General features: G+C 50.0%; 1 protein-coding gene across 9 annotated transcripts in view; it reads right to left on the bottom strand.

Moving 5' to 3' along the window:
- Window positions 1-5,713: 5,713 nt before the first annotated feature.
- Window positions 5,714-19,728, bottom strand: part of ZNF469 (zinc finger protein 469) — a 286,315-nt gene continuing 272,300 nt past the window's right edge. For all 9 annotated transcript variants that reach the window (XM_081017728.1, XM_081017725.1, XM_081017731.1 and 6 more), the window contains one exon: window positions 5,714-19,655. In XM_081017728.1, the coding sequence (XP_080873854.1) occupies window positions 6,710-19,453 (12,744 nt within the window). In that variant the 5' untranslated portion in view covers window positions 19,454-19,655 and the 3' untranslated portion in view covers window positions 5,714-6,709. The remainder of the gene's footprint in view (window positions 19,656-19,728) is intronic.

Below are 19,728 nucleotides of genomic sequence, written 5' to 3'. Positions count from 1 at the left end.
CAATCTTCCAAGTGTCAAAAGCGCCCGAAATGCTCAGTGATAAAGCAAGGCTCAGCAAACTTGAGGGCTTTGTGGAGCTGAGTCTGACTGATGGACAGGGGTTTTTCTTTCTTTCTCTCTCTCTTTCTTTTCCTTTCCTCTTTTCCCAGGCAAGAGCTCAATCTGGGCAGATCACCTGCTCTGGCAGAGGTCCTGCAAATCTCCTTATTATGCGCCAACAGATTTCTGCCAAGCTGCAAAAGACGTAGATCATCAATATCTTCCAGGGGGAGAAAAATGACACAGAGAGAAAATAGGGAGGCTAAGTAGCTCCCAGTCTGGAAATAGCATCTTGTCTGCCATACCAAAGCAATGTCAAAGGAGCCAAAAACTATATTAGCAGTAGCATGGGTAAGGGACGGAAGCCTCCATGCAAACCTGTGCGCTGCTTCCGTGGAAGTGGCTAGCATTGCCCAGCCTTCCCAAATCAGTGTGATAGATAGTCCAAGAGAGACTATTTAAACTTTTATTCATGAATTCCTTGCTCTACAGCCTGCAATGGAGTCCTTGTATGACTGGACATGTTCTAAAGCACATGGGGGCACAGTTCAGACTTAACATTAAATGGTGGTTTATTAAACTATGGCTTACTAAATTATGACTTAGCATTATGTGTGAACACAACCCAGCAGTTTAACTATGGCTTCTTTGCTATGGTTAAAGGTTGCTCATTAACCAAGGTTTGTAGCTGGTTTCTAAACCTTAGCTAATCTTAACCACAGATTACAGTGAATGCAAACTGTGGCTAAGGGCAAAGGGCGATATATAGGTTTTAAACCAGTGGGTGGTTGCTGGACTGCAGTAGCCATCATCCCCTATAGCTGGCTATGCTGGCTGGGGGAGAGGGAAGTTGGGGGTGGGTCCAGCAACACAGGCTCCCCACAGCTGTTTAAAGTAATAAATAAGTTCCAAAAGCACTTACCTCCTATGGTGGCCGGGTGCCACCCTCAAGCATCAGGACAGAGTGGCCCATTGGTGTTCAGATCCAAGACTACAGGGAAGAGACTGCTGGAACCATCAAGGGACAAATATTTCCACCTGCCTTCGACCTTATAAGGAGCAGCTGCTGCTTGGCAGCCATTACTAGAGAGGAGGGAGTGCTGGACCTATCAAGGACAACCTTTTCCACCTGCATTGCTCCACCCAACCCCACTTGGGATCTTTATGAGGTAGAGCTGCTGTTTAAGTACTGTATTTACTTTCGTCCTCTTAACATTTTTATTTCTTTGTCCTTTTGGCAGGAACATGGCTGTATTGGGTTTTTACTTTGGAAATGTCATGACCTTGTTGGGAATGTTTCTTACTTGTATGGTTTGCATTGGCATTATTTTTGTACAGTATTTGCATTTATTTGTTTTTTGTTTGTCAGCCGCCTCGGGGCCTTTTTGGGGTCCAACGGTGGCATACAAATAAAAAGACTACAGACTTACTGAGGCCTGTAAGAGATGGTTGGCAACCTCCCTGGCCTTTCAGACATGCTCAAGGCCCTCACAGAAGGGAAGACAATGGCAAGGATGTTGCTTTGAACTGCAGCTCCCACCAGCCCCAGCACCATATAGCCATGCTGGCTGGGGCTGATGGGAGCTGTAGTTCAAAACTTCTGGAGGGCAGCAGGTTGGTGAAGACCATCTTGCACAGTCTCACTGGGTTTCTTCCCCTGCCTGCCCTGTGAGCTCCACCTGTCTTCAAAAGACAAACCCCAGACCATGCTTCAAGACCTGTGTGATATGTTATGGGTCCTGAGGGGATGGGCAGATCATAAGGAAGGCGGAGTGGGGCAGATCAGAGAGGTGGAGCTAAATGACCTGGGAGAGTGTTTTAGGGAGGTGAAATGGGACCCAATAAATATCTGAGCTGGAGAAGGGGACCAGTGATCAAGCGTCAGGAACTGGGGAGAGAGAGGCAGGCTCAAGTGTCAAGAGAGGTGTCCCAACCCTGTGGCATTGGACCCCTCTAGCCAGGCACCTCATAGGAGGCCTCAACTACTGCCAGCTCCCCCATCACTCCTGTTGGTAAGGAGCCTCCTCCATGGGAAGCGCCTGAGAGTAAGCAGGATACTGAGCTGGCACCTCCTGTCGCCAAGGAAACAGAAACATTGGTGCTGTTATGAACAAACCTCACAGGCCCAGCCCACTCCCAGAAGTGTCCACTTGCTGACCCAGAGAAGAGATGCCTGTCGCTTATTATTTTATTGTATTTATAGCTCACCTTTACCCACCAAGGAGCTCAATATGGCATCCATGGTTCTGTCACCACCTCATTTAATCCCACAGAAACCCTATGAGGTAAAGTACCCTCTATGTCACCAAGTAGACTTCATGGCTAAGAGGGGTGTTGAACTGTGGTCTCCCAGGTAAGAGTCTGGTACTCTAACCACTACGTCTGCCCCACTCTTCAAAAGGAAGAGCTTGTTGGTCAACTGCTTTTGAATGTTGTTGTTGTTTTTATTTAAAAAAAACAACAATCAAGAGCTGTATACATTTTATGAAATAAAGAACATCTTGGCTCCTGCTTAGCCATGCAACCCCCCCTGCTGTGCCCTTAACCGTTGCCTATCCATTACTCGGTTTTATGCATTAAAGGATTTGGCAGGGAAAGAAACCTGAGCATGAGTTCATCGGCTGGTGACAAGGGCCAGGACGTTGTCTCTCAACTGCACAGCTACAGAACAATGAGATGAAAGATGGGCTGGTTCTCCTGGGCGTCTCCTCAAGGGCTCTCTAGGGTGTTTTCTGCTCATAGGTGCTGAGATTTCCCTGTGACCCTTCATAAGAACTGTTTTGGCAACTGGTAGGGCAGAAGGCAGGGAGCCAAAGATAGGCAGAGCCAACTCTTTCAGGATTTGTCTCCACCCTTCTCCTCTTTGCTGAGTTCTACAAGGGCAACAGTGAGACTAAGAATGGGGAGGTAGGACAGGGAGTGCCACCGCCTGGACTCATTGAAAGCAAGAAGGTAGGAAAGTGAAGGCTGGCTGACTTGCAGCCTGACGCTGGTGGGGCAGGGCCCTGTTAGGGCTAAGAGGCCAGTCTCCACTGAAAGATGAGCCACGCTGGATCAGAGCAAGGACTCATCTAGGCCAGCACCTGTTTCCTGCTGGAGCCCTGCAAACACAACATGAAGACAACAGCAGGGTTAACTTGACGGGGCTTAACCCCAGAACCTGTTTCATTTGGGAAAATGTGAAGTAATAGCCGAGGGTGCGCCAAAGCGCACACAGAGTGCCTTCTCTTTGTTGCTGAGTAATCCCAGCTGGTGCTCCCAAACGGTCGGGAGAAGAAGAAACATTGGCTGGGTGTGGCTTACAGGACAGCTTGAGCTGCCACTCTCCTAGTATATTTTTTTCTTTTTAAAAAAAATAATCAGATAAGATAAGAAACATGAGATCCCAGCTGCTTTCAAATGTCACTGGCCACCTGGAAGTGGCTGTTTCTAAGCCTGCCGGAGGACTTCCTTCCACAGGAGCCTGTTGTTTTCAAAAGCACTTAATGCTATTAATCTGGAGGAGGGAGAAATCTGGAACAAGCAGGTACAAACTATGCCTCTGCCTGATGCTTTTGTATCCACAGTGAAATATATCAGAGACGCGGCGCCAGAGTTCCATTTTAAAGCCCGTCATATTTCCTCCCGGCACCCGCTTGCAAAATATGCGGCGCTGTAAATTTCCTGACAAAATTCTTTTTGAGGTTATTTCCTCACGCCCCCCCCCCTCCCTAAATTAAGCCATACTAATTATTTTCAGCTGGCTTTATCTCTCCTTCGCAACACTCAGGGAGGGTGCGGGCGGTGAGCATTTAAAGCCGCCATAAACAAAAGAGTGGTTTGGAAAATAATTCTATCAATTAATCAAATTAATCCTGCAGTTTGAGTTACAAGCCCCAAGTGGCAGGATTCTAGCCTGCGGTTATGAGCTATCTCTCGTTGACAGTGTTTAAATGTTATGATTGCAACAGTAATTAAAGAATATAATATACCCGTCGCTTTGCGGCGGCCTCCATGCCTTTGGAACTCAGGGAGACTCACACAGAGGTCATCTTGAGGACAAAGGCAGACTGACCAGGAGAGTCCTGGACAAGCGTTTCTCTACCAAGTGCTGGTATTATTATTATTATTATTATTATTATTATTATTATTATTATTACTACTACTACTACTTTCTTCATTCCACTAATGCAACAGAATGCTCCTGTTGCTAAACCTGACAAGCTGAGACAGTGGCTCATGATGCAACAAAGCCCCTTGAGAATACAGGGGAGTGGACAGTCACCAAGGGAAGCCAAAGCTGCTCCTCTCTTCTCTGTACAGGGGATTGCTCATGGACAGAATTAGGGCACGTGTGATTAATTGGCAGATTCTTGTGTTGCATTTGGGATGCTGGGAAGCAGATTTGGGGATATTTTAAGTACAGCATTTCAGGGATAGGAAGAGATGTGTGAAGGGTGGAATTAGGAAACAGGAGTCAGGGTGATGTCCATCAGGGAGCCAAGCAGCCAAGGATTAAGACTCGCATAGCAAAGCCCAGACAATCAGTGTTCAGAAATGCTGGGGTATGTTGTAGAAGCACAAACTGTGGGTCAAGCATGTTGGAGAACACTAGCAGTGCAAGTGGGAGTGAGGGCTGGTTATTGTACCAGGCTGCCCTTCCTCTTAGGGCTCAGAGTGACATGTTAGCACCACAACTTCCATTGTCTCTGAAAATGGAAGATCTGCTCTTGGCTAACCATCTGAAAACCTTTTCTATTTGACAATGGCATCACAACATCCCAAGTCATGTGCTGGCTGCTCTTTGTCAACAGAAGAACACGAACCCAGAATGGTTTCACAGAATCATAGAACTGTAGAGTTGGAAGGGATCCCACGGGGTCATCTAGTCCAACCCCCTGCAACGCAATTTCACTTGTTACATGGTAGTCCAGTCCTGCCTACCAGGCAACCACCTTCCCACGCTCACTGCATCCCCAAAGGACGAGAAATGAATAGAAGGCAGACTGTCTGAAAAACGCCACACAGACCGGTGAGCTTCTGTGAAAATATTGGACTATATTTGAGAAGATAAATCCGGGCCCCGTTTTACAGTACCACAGCATTATGTTCATCTCATACTTTATTCAACAATATTAAAAGAGGCAGAGGCGCTCAAATAGCACCTTTACAACATCTTTTTTATTATTTAAAAAATGGCATCTTCTGTACTTTTCTCTGTTCTCTGACAAATATCAAAATAAAAACTTTTAACATAATGCATTGCACCTGACGCATAATTAACCTACTTTTTTTTTTTTTTACACAAAGAACTGTAAAGGTACATATTAACAGGATAAAGGCATTTAATTCCTTAAAAAAAATGAAACACATATAGTTTGCAAGACACACGCAAAGTACTCCGAGAGCGTGCCCCCCTTAACCCCTTCAGTGCATTGTCTCCTCCTCATTCTCAAACATGGAGGTCCCTATTAACAGCTGATTATCCTCCAAGTCGCCTTTTGCACCTGAGATTCACGCCTCAAGATGTAACCTTTGCTGCATACACTGCAGAGTATTAGCGTCGCAGGAGGAGCATTGTCAGAGCACCATCCTGCACTCTCCGTGTTAGGTTTAGACAGGCAACTGTTTACTTCTTTCACAAGTTTCTCCCTCTTCCTTGACTCGTGTGTGTGTGTGTGTGTGTGTGTGTGTGTGTGTGTGTGTGTGTTCCCGTCTGTATTCACATTATGAAAATAAAAATAGCACCAGTTTAACTGCATAGTGTAAAGCCCATACCAAGTCTAGCAACTACCTCAATACAGTAAGAGTTTGTTGGTTTGTTTTTAATATAAAAATGATACCTTACAGGTCCTTGAGACACAGTACTGCAGGGGAGTGGGGAAGATGTAAGTTGGCAGTTTTCTCACTGGAAAATATTAATAATTAAAAACAATAATAAAAAAAAACTATGTCACAAATCTTCAAGGTGCAGTTTAGCTAGGTTAGAGGGGAAGGCGTGCACATTTCTCTTTGCAAAAATAAAAAATATAACCCTCTTTTAGCAACATCTACAGTGGTCTAATAAAGGCAGTAACTTTCCAAATGCTGCATGGCAGTTCTTAATGCCACATTCTTGGAAATGTCTATCTGTCAAAACTGTGGCCTGCTTCCTTCTTAATTTAATTTTTTAAAATTGTTATTTCTTAGGCTGGCTCCCAATTAAATGAAATCGTTCGGGATTATTTGTGCAAAATCTTTGGGAGGAGGAAAAAAATGCTTTCTACAGTGTGCTGCACCTTATGAATAAGACGTCTCTGGAATGAAGTTCATCTCTTCAAGTACTTTGTACAAAGATAACAGAGACACAGTCTGAAAAGGGGCTGGGATTTGCAAGTATCCTTATAACCTCAGCACTTCTCCAATAAAGCATTTCCTCTTGACGCTTCACTCTGCCCAAAGCGATTACAGTTTTAGTTCATGAACATCATCAGCAACATCAAAGTTCTAGCATTTGCATGATAAATCAGGTGAATTAAAGTAGATTAGCAAGACACAAAGCAAAACTATTTCAGAGGCTGCAGTGCAAGTTCATTTAAGCTAGACAGAGAAATCACGCTACACAAACGAATTTAATGCTTTGATAATTTCTCTCCCCCCCTGCAAACCCCAATGAAAGCAGCGAAGGATCACCATAAGTCACTTTCATAAATTACTCAGAAGTATCTCTTCTTAAAGGAATTTTAAAGCTACTTAATTTCTGCCCAAACAGTTGGCTTAGGAGATTGTTCTGGGATTCAGCTGTCCTGTAATTGTGAGAGTCGGGCAGCTTAGCACCTTGGACAGCTCTGTGCCGGCTCAAAGAGCCTGGCAGGGAGGCAGAGGGGTCTTTGGCTAAAAGGGGGTGGTGGAAGGCCTTGCCGGCCAAGAGGTCCTTCTTGCGTTTCAGGTCTCCATTGGCGTGGCGGATCTCCGCCTTCTTCTGAAAGCATTGGTCAAGCACCATCTTTTTGAGCTGGCCGCCAGCCATGGACATCTTGAGCGTAGGGCTCAGTTTGTTGCAGTGAGGGTCCCTCCTCCGGGGGTAAAGAGAAAAAGCATCACTGTTGGGCCAATCAGCCCTTTTGAACCCTCCAGCGGCGTCGCTCCTCCCAGCATCCGGCGTCCGGGCTTTTTTCTTCTTGTTGCCATCCCCCTCAATGTTCTCGCGGGAGGCTGAGCTTCCTTTGTGAGCGGATTTGTGTTCTTTCCGCTTTTTGGGGTGAAGCTTGGTCAGCCCATTAGCGATGGGTCTCTCTGGGCATTTGCTCAGGTCAGGGTGGCTGTGCTTTGCCTGGGCACTTCCCACCTCGCTCCGGAGGTGGCCGCTCACAGGCTTGACGGGGTTGCTTCCCATCTCTTTGATGCCAACACTGGTGCCGTTGTCTCTGGAATAAGCAGCACCCATCTCTGGGAGAGCCTTGTCTTTTAAGGGTGGTGGCTTCTGAGCCTCTTCTGCACTGCCCAGGGAGCAATGGACACTGGGGTCGTTCTCGGCATAGGGTTGCCCACCTGTGACCTTCTTTGAAGGCATCTCTTTGGCAGACCGGTTGAGGGCAAGTGAGGAGGTCTTGTCCTTCAGCAGGAACATGTGGAAGGTCGCTTCAGGTAAGTGCATCTTGGTGGCACTTTCCTGAGGAGCTGTATCACTTAGATCAGGATTGCCACTCCACTCTGTTTTGGGAGTCCCCTTGCATTCTGTCACCCCCAGATTTGCAGCAGAAAGGTCAGGCATCTTGCTCACAGGTTCTTCTTGGAAATGTGGGCTGTCCCAGGTTCCCATGGCATGTTCACTTTTGCCGTTAGAGGTGACTTTTTCTGGGGCCACTGCCTCCTTGCTGTGCTTCTCAGAGAGATGAATTGGAGGCAGCTTTTGTGTTGGTGCTGCTGTTTGCTTATGTGTTAAGCTGGCCAGATCAATACTAACTGCATCAGGAGAGTCTATGGAAGGAGGTGGAGTGTCGCCGAGGGAGTCTCCTTTCACCAGCTGTCTTGCAGAAAGTGCAGTGGTGGGCTTAAGTTCTGGGCCACCTGATTCATCCTGGGGCAAAACTGGTAGAGGTGGAGGCAGACCATCACACTGGGTTTTTGCAATTTCACCCAGGAGACTGGAGTAGCGGCCCACCAGGTCTTCTGTTTTTACGGAAGTCTGGGGTCGAGGTGTTGTGGCCACATTGGCTGCTGTGGATAGAGGCTCATTTGGAGACAGCAGAGGTTCACTCCCTAGTTGGGGGACACAGGTGCAATCTGCCTGCACAGGTAAGCCTGGTGCAAGCAAGGTGTTGCGATGGACCATCTTTTTCTTTTTGGCTGCTGGTATGTCTTCCCGCAGGTGTCCTTCCTCTTTTACTTTCTTATCCCCATCCTTGGCCGAGACTCCTGGCCGCATCACTCCTCGGAATCGGAAGGTCTTGCTGCTCCCCACCAGGTGCTTCTCCATGTGCCGGTCATACTGCTCCTTTTTGGAGAAGGTGTAGTTGCAGGTGCTGCAGATGAAAGACTTCTTGATGACATGCATGACATCCGCACAGAGCTCACAGGCGTAGAGTGTGGTGTGCTTGATGTCTGCTTCCTCGGCCGTTCCATGCTCTTGGCTGAGGTGGTTCCGAAGCTCTTTGGTTTCCTGGTAAAACATTGGGCATTTGTGGCACAGGTAGATCTTCTGCAAGCTGTGCACCACCAGGTGGCGCTGGAGCTTGAAGGGCTTGGGGAACTGCTTTCCACAGTGATGGCAATCTCGAGAGGGATCTTTGCATTCTGGGTGCATGGGAGCCAACTTTGGAGCCCCTTCGGCTTTAGGGGCAGGGTCGGGAGATGGGGCTGTCGCTTTGGGAGAGGCAACAGTTGGCTTGGTTCTTAGTGGGACCTCCAAGGTGTCCTTGTTGACAGTCACTTCTTGCCCTCCTTGGGGCTCCTTGGGACCTTTGCTCTCTTTGCAAGCAGGTGCTTTGCTGCCAGGCTCAGCATGCTTGGCTGATTTGTTGGGTTTCCGGCATATGATAGAGTTCAGGAAATGTGTGACAGCATCATCATCATCACTGAAGCAGCTGGGCAACCCACCCAGGACAGATTTCTGAGCCTGGCCTTTCCGGGCAAACTGAGTGGCATGCTCTCGTAAGTGCTCATTGTACATCCAGACGTCAGATATTTCCTTCAGGCACATCCCACAGGCCCACAAGCCGGCTTTGTTCTTGGCATGCTTCTCCTTCAAATGGTCCCTTAGCTGCTCCCGGGAGCTGAACTTCCTCTGGACACACATGTAGCATGTTGGTGGAGGAGAAGGGTTGTGAGTGAGCTTGTGGAAGTCCAGCTCCCCTAAAGTGAGGAACCACTGGAAACACACCTTGCACTTGTATTGCTTGTCTTTAGCCTTGAGATTCAAGTCGCTACGGGTTTTCCCCTGCTTTCCTTCTCCTAGCTTATTTTTGATGGGTCTGCCTTGCTGGGCTGGTGACGGTGGCTTGAACCCTGAGGTGCATTCATCATCAGTGTGGCTGAGATGATCTTCCCCAATGCTGTAGAAGCACACATCTCTCATCTCAAACTTTGTGTTCAACATATCCATATCAATTGTATGAAACTCAGACAAGCCAGGATTTTCATTCATCCTAGTGTCATAGGATTCTTCTTCCAGGTCAGGAGGTTCTGGACTGGGAGCCATTGATGATTGCCCATTTGTCAGTTCCACGGATGGGCTGAGCAATGTTCTGTCAACAGAAATGCCTTCCGTCTTCTTCTCAAGACTACCCCAACTACTCAAGCTTGGAAGATCCTCTGTTGGACTCCTTATTGTGCCATCGCTCTTCAAATCAGTAATGTCCTCCCTTTGCCTGGCATCGTCTGGCTGCAGAACTTTTTTGGTAGATCCGGAATTGACATCACTTACTTTTGCTTTGCTGCCATGACACATGTTGAGAGTCAGAGCGTCATCAATGGAGATGGTGTCGTACTCACAAGGGTCCTCCCTGGTGACACAGAAAGAGCTGGTTTCTCCTAGATCTGAAGCCATCCTGGTTGTAAAGAGACCCGCCATGCCTTCTGGCCTGGGGTTCACTTCTATGACAGGTTTGGGCTTCTTGGTCCGCTTTCCATATACCCGCCTGCACTTCCGATGGGCAAACCGGTCATTCCTGGGGAAAAGCTGTGAAAACGTGGAGTCATCATCAAACAAACTCTGCAGGTCTGGACCTATGGCATCCCCCTCATCCCCCTGAGATTCATTCCTCATCTGAAACTCTTCCATCCTCAAAGGCTTGGACTCTGTGGGATAAGGGACACCACTGGAAGCTTTTTCTGATATGATTTCAGGGAAGTCCTCTTCAACTTCTCCAGCATGGCAGGACTGCTGGAGGCTGTTGGGACTTGGTGTATACATTGATGGCCTCTTTTGATTTCTACAGCAAATCTCTTTGGGTGGATTCTCTTCAGATGACTCTGGTTTTTCCATGCTGATATCCTCACCTGGTTCTTCACAGACATTGCTCAACTTTTCCTCAACTTGTTTTGGGTACCTGCTCATCCACTTCTCTGGCAAGTGTCCTTTCAACCCTGGATCCACCAATTGCTCATTACAGCTCCCTACATCCTGAAGAAGCTCTTGCCCAGCCATCTCTTGGGCTGATGGTGTCTCTTCACCAACTTCTTCCAAGTCCTTGACTATTCGAGTGTGAAGTGGCAATGGTGACTGTGCCCTTGCCGGTTCTTGGAGGCCAGGTGATGGAGTGCTGCTCTCCAGTTCTTTAGAGACAGTGGTCAGAAGGAGGTTGACAGTGCAGGGAATCATTGTGGAGCGAAGCTCAGGGATCTCACTCTCTAGATGAGAAGATTCAATGGTTTCATTGGGAAATACTTTGGCTTTTCTTGCCTTTTCCTTCAATTTCTTCCTGGCAAAACTGCCCAACCCACCAGCACCAGCCTCTTTGTCTTTCCCTCCTGTGTCTGGCCCTGGTTTAGAGCCAGGTGCTGAGTTGCCCAATTTCTCTGCCTCTGTCCTTAGCGACGTCGTTTTCATGTCTTCATTTGGAACATCTGTACTTTGGAGTTCCTGGGTTACATCAAATGAAATCACACTTAGGTCACCGAGCACCTTACTAACAACTTCTTGGATCTCTGGACTGGGCTCTTTCCTTTGGCTCCTGCAGGATTTGGGAAATGGTTGGCTAACGCCTGCTTTTGACAGGTGTGAGCTGCTTGCTCTCTCTTTGATGGAAGCCCTGCTGTTTCTCCGAGAGAGTTGTTTGCTTGTTGTGAATGCCTTTTCCAGTGGAGCACAGTCCAGGCCTGGCAACGGAGTGGTCTCCTTTTTCTCCTGATGTTTCACAGTTTTGTGCCTCATCAACCCAGTTTTGGTTCTAAAACGAACTGTGCAAATATCACAGGTGACTTGCAGTCCTTTCCCCTTCTTTTCTTTTGCTTGCTTGGTCTTGAAATCATCTTTCAGACTTTCATCATTGCCCTCCTCTTGTTCTGCGTAGCTAATGTACCCTTTCACACTCTCAGAGCCTTCATTCTTCAAACTGTCGCCTCTGCTGTCCATGTCTTGTGACGCCTTTTTGATCCCAGTCTCTGTGGTCTCTGGAAATTGGCCAGCACTAAGGTGAACCTCACTGGCATTAGCTGTTCCTGCAAGGTCAGCAGTGGCCATCTCTTGATCATTAAGGATCTCTGGTTGAGCTTGATATTTGCTGCCTTTCTGGAGGCAAATCTGAGCCTCCTTTGGCCCCTGAGGCTTTGACATTAACTCCCTGTTTTGATTCGTCTTTGTATTTGTAAGCTGAGCAGAATCTGTCTCTGATGCAGGCTGGTCAAGCATGATGTTTTGCAAGGATGCTGACTGAGAACAGGTAATCACATCCGTCACAGAGCACATGCCACTGTCTTCATGACCTGGATGCTTGGATAGTTCTTCGGGAATATCATTATTTTTAGAAGGTAGCAGGCTGGGAGATGTGCAGCTGTTGGCTTGTAATTTCAAGGGTATTTGTATCTCTACAGGAGGAGCTGCCAGGTCGCCAGAGCACAGGGAAGAGGCAGGTGGTGTACGGACCTTTTCAGGTACTGCCAAGGTGCTGGTGGCATCTTCTTCAATGTGCTGTTGACTACTACTGATCATATCTGACAGCAGAGGAGAGGTGGCACCACAAGGGAGCATGCTGGGTAGAAATTGTGGTGCTTCTGTCCATTCTTGGTGCTCCGAATAATCCTGCATGGGATTCCCAACAACAGTCTTCTCAGCACTAGAGGAGCACCTGCACACAAGAAGGGGAATCTGCTGCTCCCCAGCAGCAGTCGGACTCTCTTCAGATGGTGGTACTCCAAAGTCAGAGAGTGTTACGCTGCCTGTGTCACTTTTCAGCACTTCTTTCTGACTAGCCAAGCTGACTTCCAGAGACAAAGCTTCTGCACAGTGGCTGGCTTGCTCCTCCAAGTTCTGGCCTTCTTCTGAAACTGGGCTGGTTCCCAAGCAGAAACCTCTCCCATGCAAGGAGTAATCATCCTGATGTTGATTTTCAGGTGAGTTGCTGGGAGCCAAAGTCACATGACATTGCAACTGTCCCACCTGATCACCACTCCTTTCCATCTGGTGGACTTCTGCAGCACACAACACTTGATCCTCACAGCAGGCTTCGCCCCAAGGTGTGCAGTGAGCCACAAGTCCCTTGAGCGTGGCTGGCAAAGCACAGCCTGGTGTTTCATTTTCAAATGACCCAGAGTTTAAGGGGGATTTTCTGTGGCTCCTAAATGCCAGGGTTGCATTCTGCTGATCTTCTACCACCTCTCCTGTACCTTGACAGCCTTGTGTTCTCTCTTCCCTTAGCAATGAGGTCACCATTGAGCCGCTGAGTGGTGAGAGGTGCCTGTGCTCTGGGGAAATGCCACCTGCACACAGTTTAATGTCACCCACCACCTCAAAACAGTCATCTTTTAGGTGCTGCTCCTGCTCCTTCTCCTCTGCAATGGGATTGTGTCTTTCAGGGCTCTGAAGGGCTGATTGCTCTGTAGTGCAGGGAGCCCTTTCACCAAGATATTCTGCCTGTTTGCCTGGTTCAAAAAATAGTTCAGTTGAATCAGATGCCTTGGTCCTGTTCTCAGATTCGTCTCCCAGGGAGCTCTTCCTTTCATTCACTGTGGGACTTTCAGCCACCTCCTCACTTGCAACAGGGCCCATAGATGCCTCTTCCTGTTCAGACTGGATGTCAACACTTGCAGGCAAGTGGGAGGTGGGCTGCAGGGCTGGGAAGCATGGCATCAGCAAGTCCTCCTCGTTGCTTTTGGCCGTCCTGGCCACAAACAACTGCAGCTGCTGCAATGGGTTGCCTGCCTTCTCCTGGGGAGCGGACACATCTTCTACCTCCCCGTTCATCTCCTTCGAAAATGGCAATGTGTCAAAAACCAGCATTTTCCCATCTCCAGCTTTATTGTGTAGGGTTGGAGAGTGGCAAACAGTCTGTCGGGACTTATCCAGAAGGGCAGATCCATCCTCATCCCTTGGGAAGAGTGTGATGCTCTCCAGCATTTCTGGGTCCTTGATGCTTTGGGCACTAGAGGGCAAGTTGCCATCAAGCTCTGGACCACCAACATCTTGTAGTCCAAAATCTGGCTTCAAACACAGAACTTGCTGCCCGTACGTTTCCAACTCAGCAGCACCATCAAAAGTTTTTTCCTTTGGTGGCAGTTCTGCAAACACCTCCCCTCTCAGAGGCAAAGGCTCATGCACATTTAGCTCAGCTGCCTCCAGAGTTTTAGGGAACAATTGATCAGGGCTTTGTATCAAATGCTCTGTGTAGCTTGGAACTCGCAAATCATCAGAGATGCCTGAAGAGCATGGATCTGGCATGATTCTGGCAGGTGCAGCCTGCATTTCACTGAAGTCATCTTCCTCAGAGATTTCAATACCCTTCAGGTTGTCATGAAGCTTGTCTTGGTCCTCTTTGGAGTTAAAAGGACCTCCCAAAATCAGATCAGTGGCAGATGGTGTGTGCATGGTGGAGTGTATTGGGCTGAATGGCACCGGACATGGCCAAGGGTCCCTGTGGCTTCTGTACTTGCTATCTAAAGTTGCAAGGAGACTTTTCTCACTCCCTGAGTTTTCACAGACACAGGCTTTTGTAGAAAGGAGGCTTGCTTTCTCAAACTCGGCTTCTGTTAGGAACAGCCCTTTCCCATTGCTTTCCTGGTCGAGGGTTAAGAGTGAAAACTGGTGGGTGGCTTCCTTCTTATCTGTGCTGGTAAGTTGTCTGGGGGCTTGGTGTTCATCGGATACTTCCATGTTCAGTTTGTTTGCTTGCAGCTGGCTTTCCAACTCAGTGACTAACCTTTTGATCTCGAGCTCGTCATCTGAGATAGTGCTCATGAAAGCCATACTGTAATCAGCCATCCTTTCGGCTAAAGGGATTTGGTTGATCTCGCCAGGGTACCTTTTAGCAGCTGTTTTTTCAACAGGGAGGCTGTGAAACTGGGCAATGTCTTCTGGCAAAACTGGGGATGTCCCCTCCATCAGATTCCAGTCTTTCTCTTGTGGGAATGGAGAATACTGCTGGTCAAAGGGGGTGGTTTTGCTGAGCTGATGATGGCCAGCACACTCAAAGGCCACGTAATTGTCCTTGCTTGATACCACACCATCATATAAGGTGGCATCAAACTCGGCCACAGGCAGCTCCCCGAATACCGATGAAGAATCAAAGCTAAGAGGTGAGGGGACTTTGCTTTGTTCATGATTATCACCTTCGTAGGGCGTGATCTCAGGGTGCTTCTGTTTGAATGAGCTGAGGTCAATGCCCCCCTGGCACAGGAACACATTGCTGCTGTGTGATGGTTCCACACCTGCAGCATCCGAGAAAAGGCCCGATGACTCAAAGCTGTTAGATAACCCTTTGCAGTCATAAAATGCACCAGCAGCATCAACGAGCGCAGCAGCTCCTTTCCTGGCTATCCCTATGCCCATGGGATTGTCTCGGAAACAGCTGATTGGAGCCACAATCAATGGTTTCTTTGAACACTTTAGGTCTACTTGTTCATAGCTGTTGCTCTTGTCACTGGGGATGTCATGGCTGCCATCAGAGGATGGGCCACTGAGCTCGTCCAGGTGGTATTTCAAGGCCTCTCCATTGTAGGCAGCAAACTGGGGCCAGCACTGATTCCTTTCCAGCGAACATTGCTCGGTGTCTTTCGGTGCAGCCAGGGGCTTATCATCCTTGTGCCTTGATCCCCCGTGGGACTGTTCTGCATCCTCAGTGCCAAAGAGCCCAGTGGGGTTCTGGTTAAGAAGGCTACTGCTGTGATAGCTCTTCCCCTTGGCCCGGAGCAAACCTTCGTCTCCATTTGTGCAAGGGACTGGGGACATGCTGGGGCTCTGATGCACCTGGAAACCTGCTGCCTGAACTGGGGGTGAGTTGACACTGCCTTGCTCACTGGACAACTCAGAGGTCATTCTTTGGTTTCTTCCTCCTACCACTTCTTTCTCAGGAATGTCCGGCTGCTCTCGTGGATGTGGTGTGGCGTGCAGCAACCTCTTCCTCTCTTCGCTTTCCTTCTCAGTGTCAGAATCAGCCCTCTCAGTGCTTTGAGGGCTGTTGCTCATCTCACTGGACAGGCTGGTGCTCTGGCAGCTGCTGGTGGAAGAGCGGCTGCACCTGCGCCACACTCTGCCCGTGCATTCGTTTTTACTTCCAGGCTCTTTGCTGGCAGCCCTTTGGGGCTCCTCTCTGCCCCTCCTCTGACCGTACCTCCACGCCGGCTCCTTGTCCTTCTCCCTCCCTGCTCTCCCTTGGCGCCTCCGACTGAGGCTGCTCCTCAGCCTCCCGTTGAACCGCTGCCCCGCCTTCCTCCTGCAGTGCCGCTTGGCGTATTCCACCCGCTCATCATCCGATTCTGAGATGTATTCGTACTCGCCAAACTTGCTGTCCTTGGCTTCGGGGAGCATCCGCTCAGCAAGCAAGGAGAGCGGCACGGCTTTGCCGCCCTTGCTGTGCAGCTTGTGCAGCTTGTTCTTCTGCTGGACAATCTTGTGGATGAGCTCCTTGCTCCAGGTGCCGCTCCGCAGCTTGCGCTTCTTGGCATCCTTTGCAGAGAGCAGGCTGTTCCCTGGAGAAGGAGGGCGGTTCAGGCTCTTGGTCTGCTTCAGCTCTGACATGGTTTTGGCCTCCTGCCTTTGAGGCATAAAGGGGCTCCTGCAGTTTTTCCTTCTGACCTTTGTTTGGGCACTTGCATCAGCGTTGGCCTCACCATACATTGCCAGGTCACTAGCCTTGTTCTGAGCGGACTCCCTGCTGCTCTGTGTTCCGAGCCTTTCCTCTCCCTGGTCTGGAAACCAGCTCGCCACTCTCTCTTTATGCCCATTTTGCTTCCCGGGTGGTTTCCTTTTTGCCAAGTCCATGCCGGGATGATCATCATAGCAGCTCAACATTTTCACATTCTCCTCCATCCCTGGGTGCTGCTTCGTTTTCTTCCCCGAAGCAACGCTCTCTTTTGCTTTGTAAGTGGTTCCACCATTGGTGACCTTCACAGAGGCCAATTCTTCATCAGCAAACACATCGATGAAGCTGCTGTCAATCTCAGGGTTATCTGACTGGTACCCAAGTCCATTCAGAGCTTCCGTGATCAAACTGTCGAGCTTGGCGTCGTCTATCTCCAAGTCAGAAGCGCTAAGCGGCATGGGGTTTGGGGCAAGGCCGTTAAGCTGACTCGCCTTCAGAGGGTCCTCCTTGGATTCCCCTTTGCTCTCTCCATCTGCAAAATCAACAGGAGGCAGCAGGAGGCCCAGGCCAGCTTGCGGATGCTTTGTGGACTCAGGAGGCACCTGATGTTGCCTCCGGATCTCCGCCCCTCGGGAAGAGCCTTTTGATGGGCCCTGGAGAGCTGCGTGAGAACTGCAGAACTGACGGTGGTCCAGGAAAGAGGAGAGAGTGCTGAAGTTCTGGTCACATTGCTTGCAGGTCAAGAAGACATCCAGCTGGTCGAGGCTGGTGCTGCTCAGTGTGCTTGCCAGGAAGTGATGCGAGGAATAAGGCGGTGGAGGCAGCTCAGCCTCAAAGCCCTCCAGACACCCTTTGGAGGCATCCGCTTCTGGCTTGTGGACGTGGCTGTCCACAGGGACGCCTCTGTAGAGGAGTTCATCCTTTGAGGCACCTTGGGAGAGATGAAAGCCCTTGAGAGGGTCTGCTGCCTGGTAGTGGATTGCGGTTGAGCTCAGTGAGTCGGAGGCATGGAAAGGCTCACTGGGATCCTTTGGGTGGCACTGGTGGTGAAAGAAGGGCGACATGGTCAGCACAGTGCCATCTTCAAAACTGTGGCTGTTTGGGCTGCTTGACGTGGGCGAGAGGGATGAGCAGGTGCTGCCGCTGCTGGCCGGGTGGGGAGCAGGCGATGGGAGAGGAGAATCGGCTGGGGAGGCAGTCAAGGCTGACGGTGGCAACACCAAAGCTGGGTTGGAAGAGAGACGAGAGGAAGTTAGCGGCAGTGCTTGGCTCACACTGAAGAAGAGGGGCTTGCCCCTGGAAACACACATGCCAGGAAGTTCCGTGTCCTTTGCCCCGTCAAAGCCAAAAGCGTTGGCCGGAGTGCAGTTCTTTGATCCTGGATCATGCTGCTGCCTGACGACCCCCTCCCCACTCAGCAGGGCTTTACTCGGATAGCTGGGAGTGGAGTTCTTCTGAACCTTGCTGCTGCTATCCCAGTCTGATGCCCCAAGGGGGAAAGGTGGCTTCTGGCTGGCCAGCTTCCTTGACAGCTCAATTCGGTCTTGGCCGGGCATTGCGGAGGTGAGGCGCAGCTGCTGCCAGGCCTTCTTTATGTGCTGCCTCTGTTCTGCCCCTGGGTGGCACCCAAACGAGAGCTGGTTCCCAGCAGGGCTTGGGTACACGGTTGAGCTTTGTTCCACGGGAGGGTAAGCCTTCTTGCCTCCCTCCCAAGACTGCAAGAGCCGGGGTTGGGCCTGCACAGTAGTGGGAAGGCTCTTCTCAAAAGGCACTGAGCCCAGGCTGGCAGCACTGGCCGTGGGGTCGCCATAAGGCTTGTTCTGAAAGTGCACTTGGGGTAGAGAGACCTGTGGCATGTTCCTTCTCAGAGCACCACTGGGATCCAGTATCCTTTGACTAGCTACGTTGTCTGTCAACAAGGACTGCCTCTTCCCGATCGGCTTTGGCAAACTAGAGACGTGTAAACTGGGTGGGAAAACGCCTTGGTTTTCTTGGAAAGTGCTTGAAGTTTGGTCGATAGCACCAGAAGGAGAGATAGCACCATTGTGGTCAGTGGAATGTTCATTCCTTCCTTTGTAGCAAGGCAAATGCCCTTGAGTCTGTGACGAGAGGAAGGGAGCCTGTTGAGGAGCCAACCCGTACATCCTGCCCTCCGGGCCAACGTGGTCGTAGGAGCCACCAGCGAGAGCTTCCTCTTTCCATTCCCTGGAGGAAGGATGGAAGGCAAAAGCACCATGAGAAGCCTGACTGGCGGCCAGCGACACATCGATGTAATCTTGAGCATTAATGCCACCTTGGAAAGGGTCCGCAGCAGAGCTGTGCAAAGTCTGGAAGGGGTACTGGAATGACAAGGGCCCCACACAGTGTGCGCTAGGTTTGCTGCTCTCGGGGAACAAGGGGCAAGCTTTGGGGGCAGAGAGTCCATTGTTAGCACCTGGGAGGCTTTTCTCTGGCAAAGGCCACGAGCTATTCCCATTACCCTGGAACTCCACATAATGCAGCTGCCCGTTGGTGCCAGAGTTTTCATGAGGAACACCGGCTGGCAGCTGAAGCTTTGCGCCATGGGCTGGGCGCGCGGTTGGTGTCGGGGAGGTAAAGTTGCTGGAGATATGGCTTGAGGGGGCCTCAGGAAAACACCGTGTGAAACTGAGGTCTTCCTGCTGCAGTTCTACCTCTCTCTCGGGGATGCTGGGGACGTGGAACCTGTAGCTCCCCGAGATGGGTCCCCGGCCCACTTCGACCTTCTTGGGCGGGGTGACCTTCTGCTGGGGATAAGCAATACCGATTGTGGGGTTTGGTCTGGCATTGCTGATAGTAAGTCTATAGAGCTGCTGGTGGCCACGCTCTCCTTTTCCGGACCGCTTGTTCTTATCCCTCGCTCTGCTCTTTCCAGGGGGAGACTGGGGGCTTCCTTTGACAGAACCCCAAGGGCCATCGCTAAGGAACTTGGGCCTGTTGTGGAGGGACTTGAAGTCTATCTTGCCTGCTTGCTGAGGCCGGATCACAGCTTCCCTTTGATTGTGCGGCTCCTTGTCCTTGACACCAGTGAAGCTGGACCCATTCTCAGTCCCAGTGTGGAGACATGACTCTGAGCCTTCCTGGAGCTGACCATCAAATTCGCCCACGTCTTTCTTGCCAAATTGCTCAAAGCCAGTATCTTTGTCTTGGGCGCTGGGCTCAGTATCATTGGTGGCATAAGCATGCTGTGTCTCTCCCATCATGGTACTAAGGACCAGGCCTAAAAGGAACTGGTTTCCTTCAGCCCCTCAGCATGGGAGTCCTCCATGGCAACCATCATCCCTTCTTCTCCAGCAGCTGTGAGGCACCTCAACCTCTCGGACAGCTCCCAGTTCCATCCTGGCTATGGGGCAGGACTTGCGTAAGAGGCCTGTTGGGGGTTCATCTCAGGATTCCACATGGGACCTGCAAGAGAGAAAAGCCTCGTGAGATTCAGCAGCTCTGCAGTCTAATATTACAATGCTCAAATATTTAAACG

The sequence above is a fragment of the Podarcis pityusensis genome (assembly GCF_964106645.2).
Source record: "Podarcis pityusensis genome assembly, chromosome: 8".
Taxonomy (NCBI): Eukaryota; Metazoa; Chordata; class Lepidosauria; order Squamata; family Lacertidae; genus Podarcis; species Podarcis pityusensis.
This window is presented reverse-complemented; position numbering and strand designations above follow the sequence as displayed.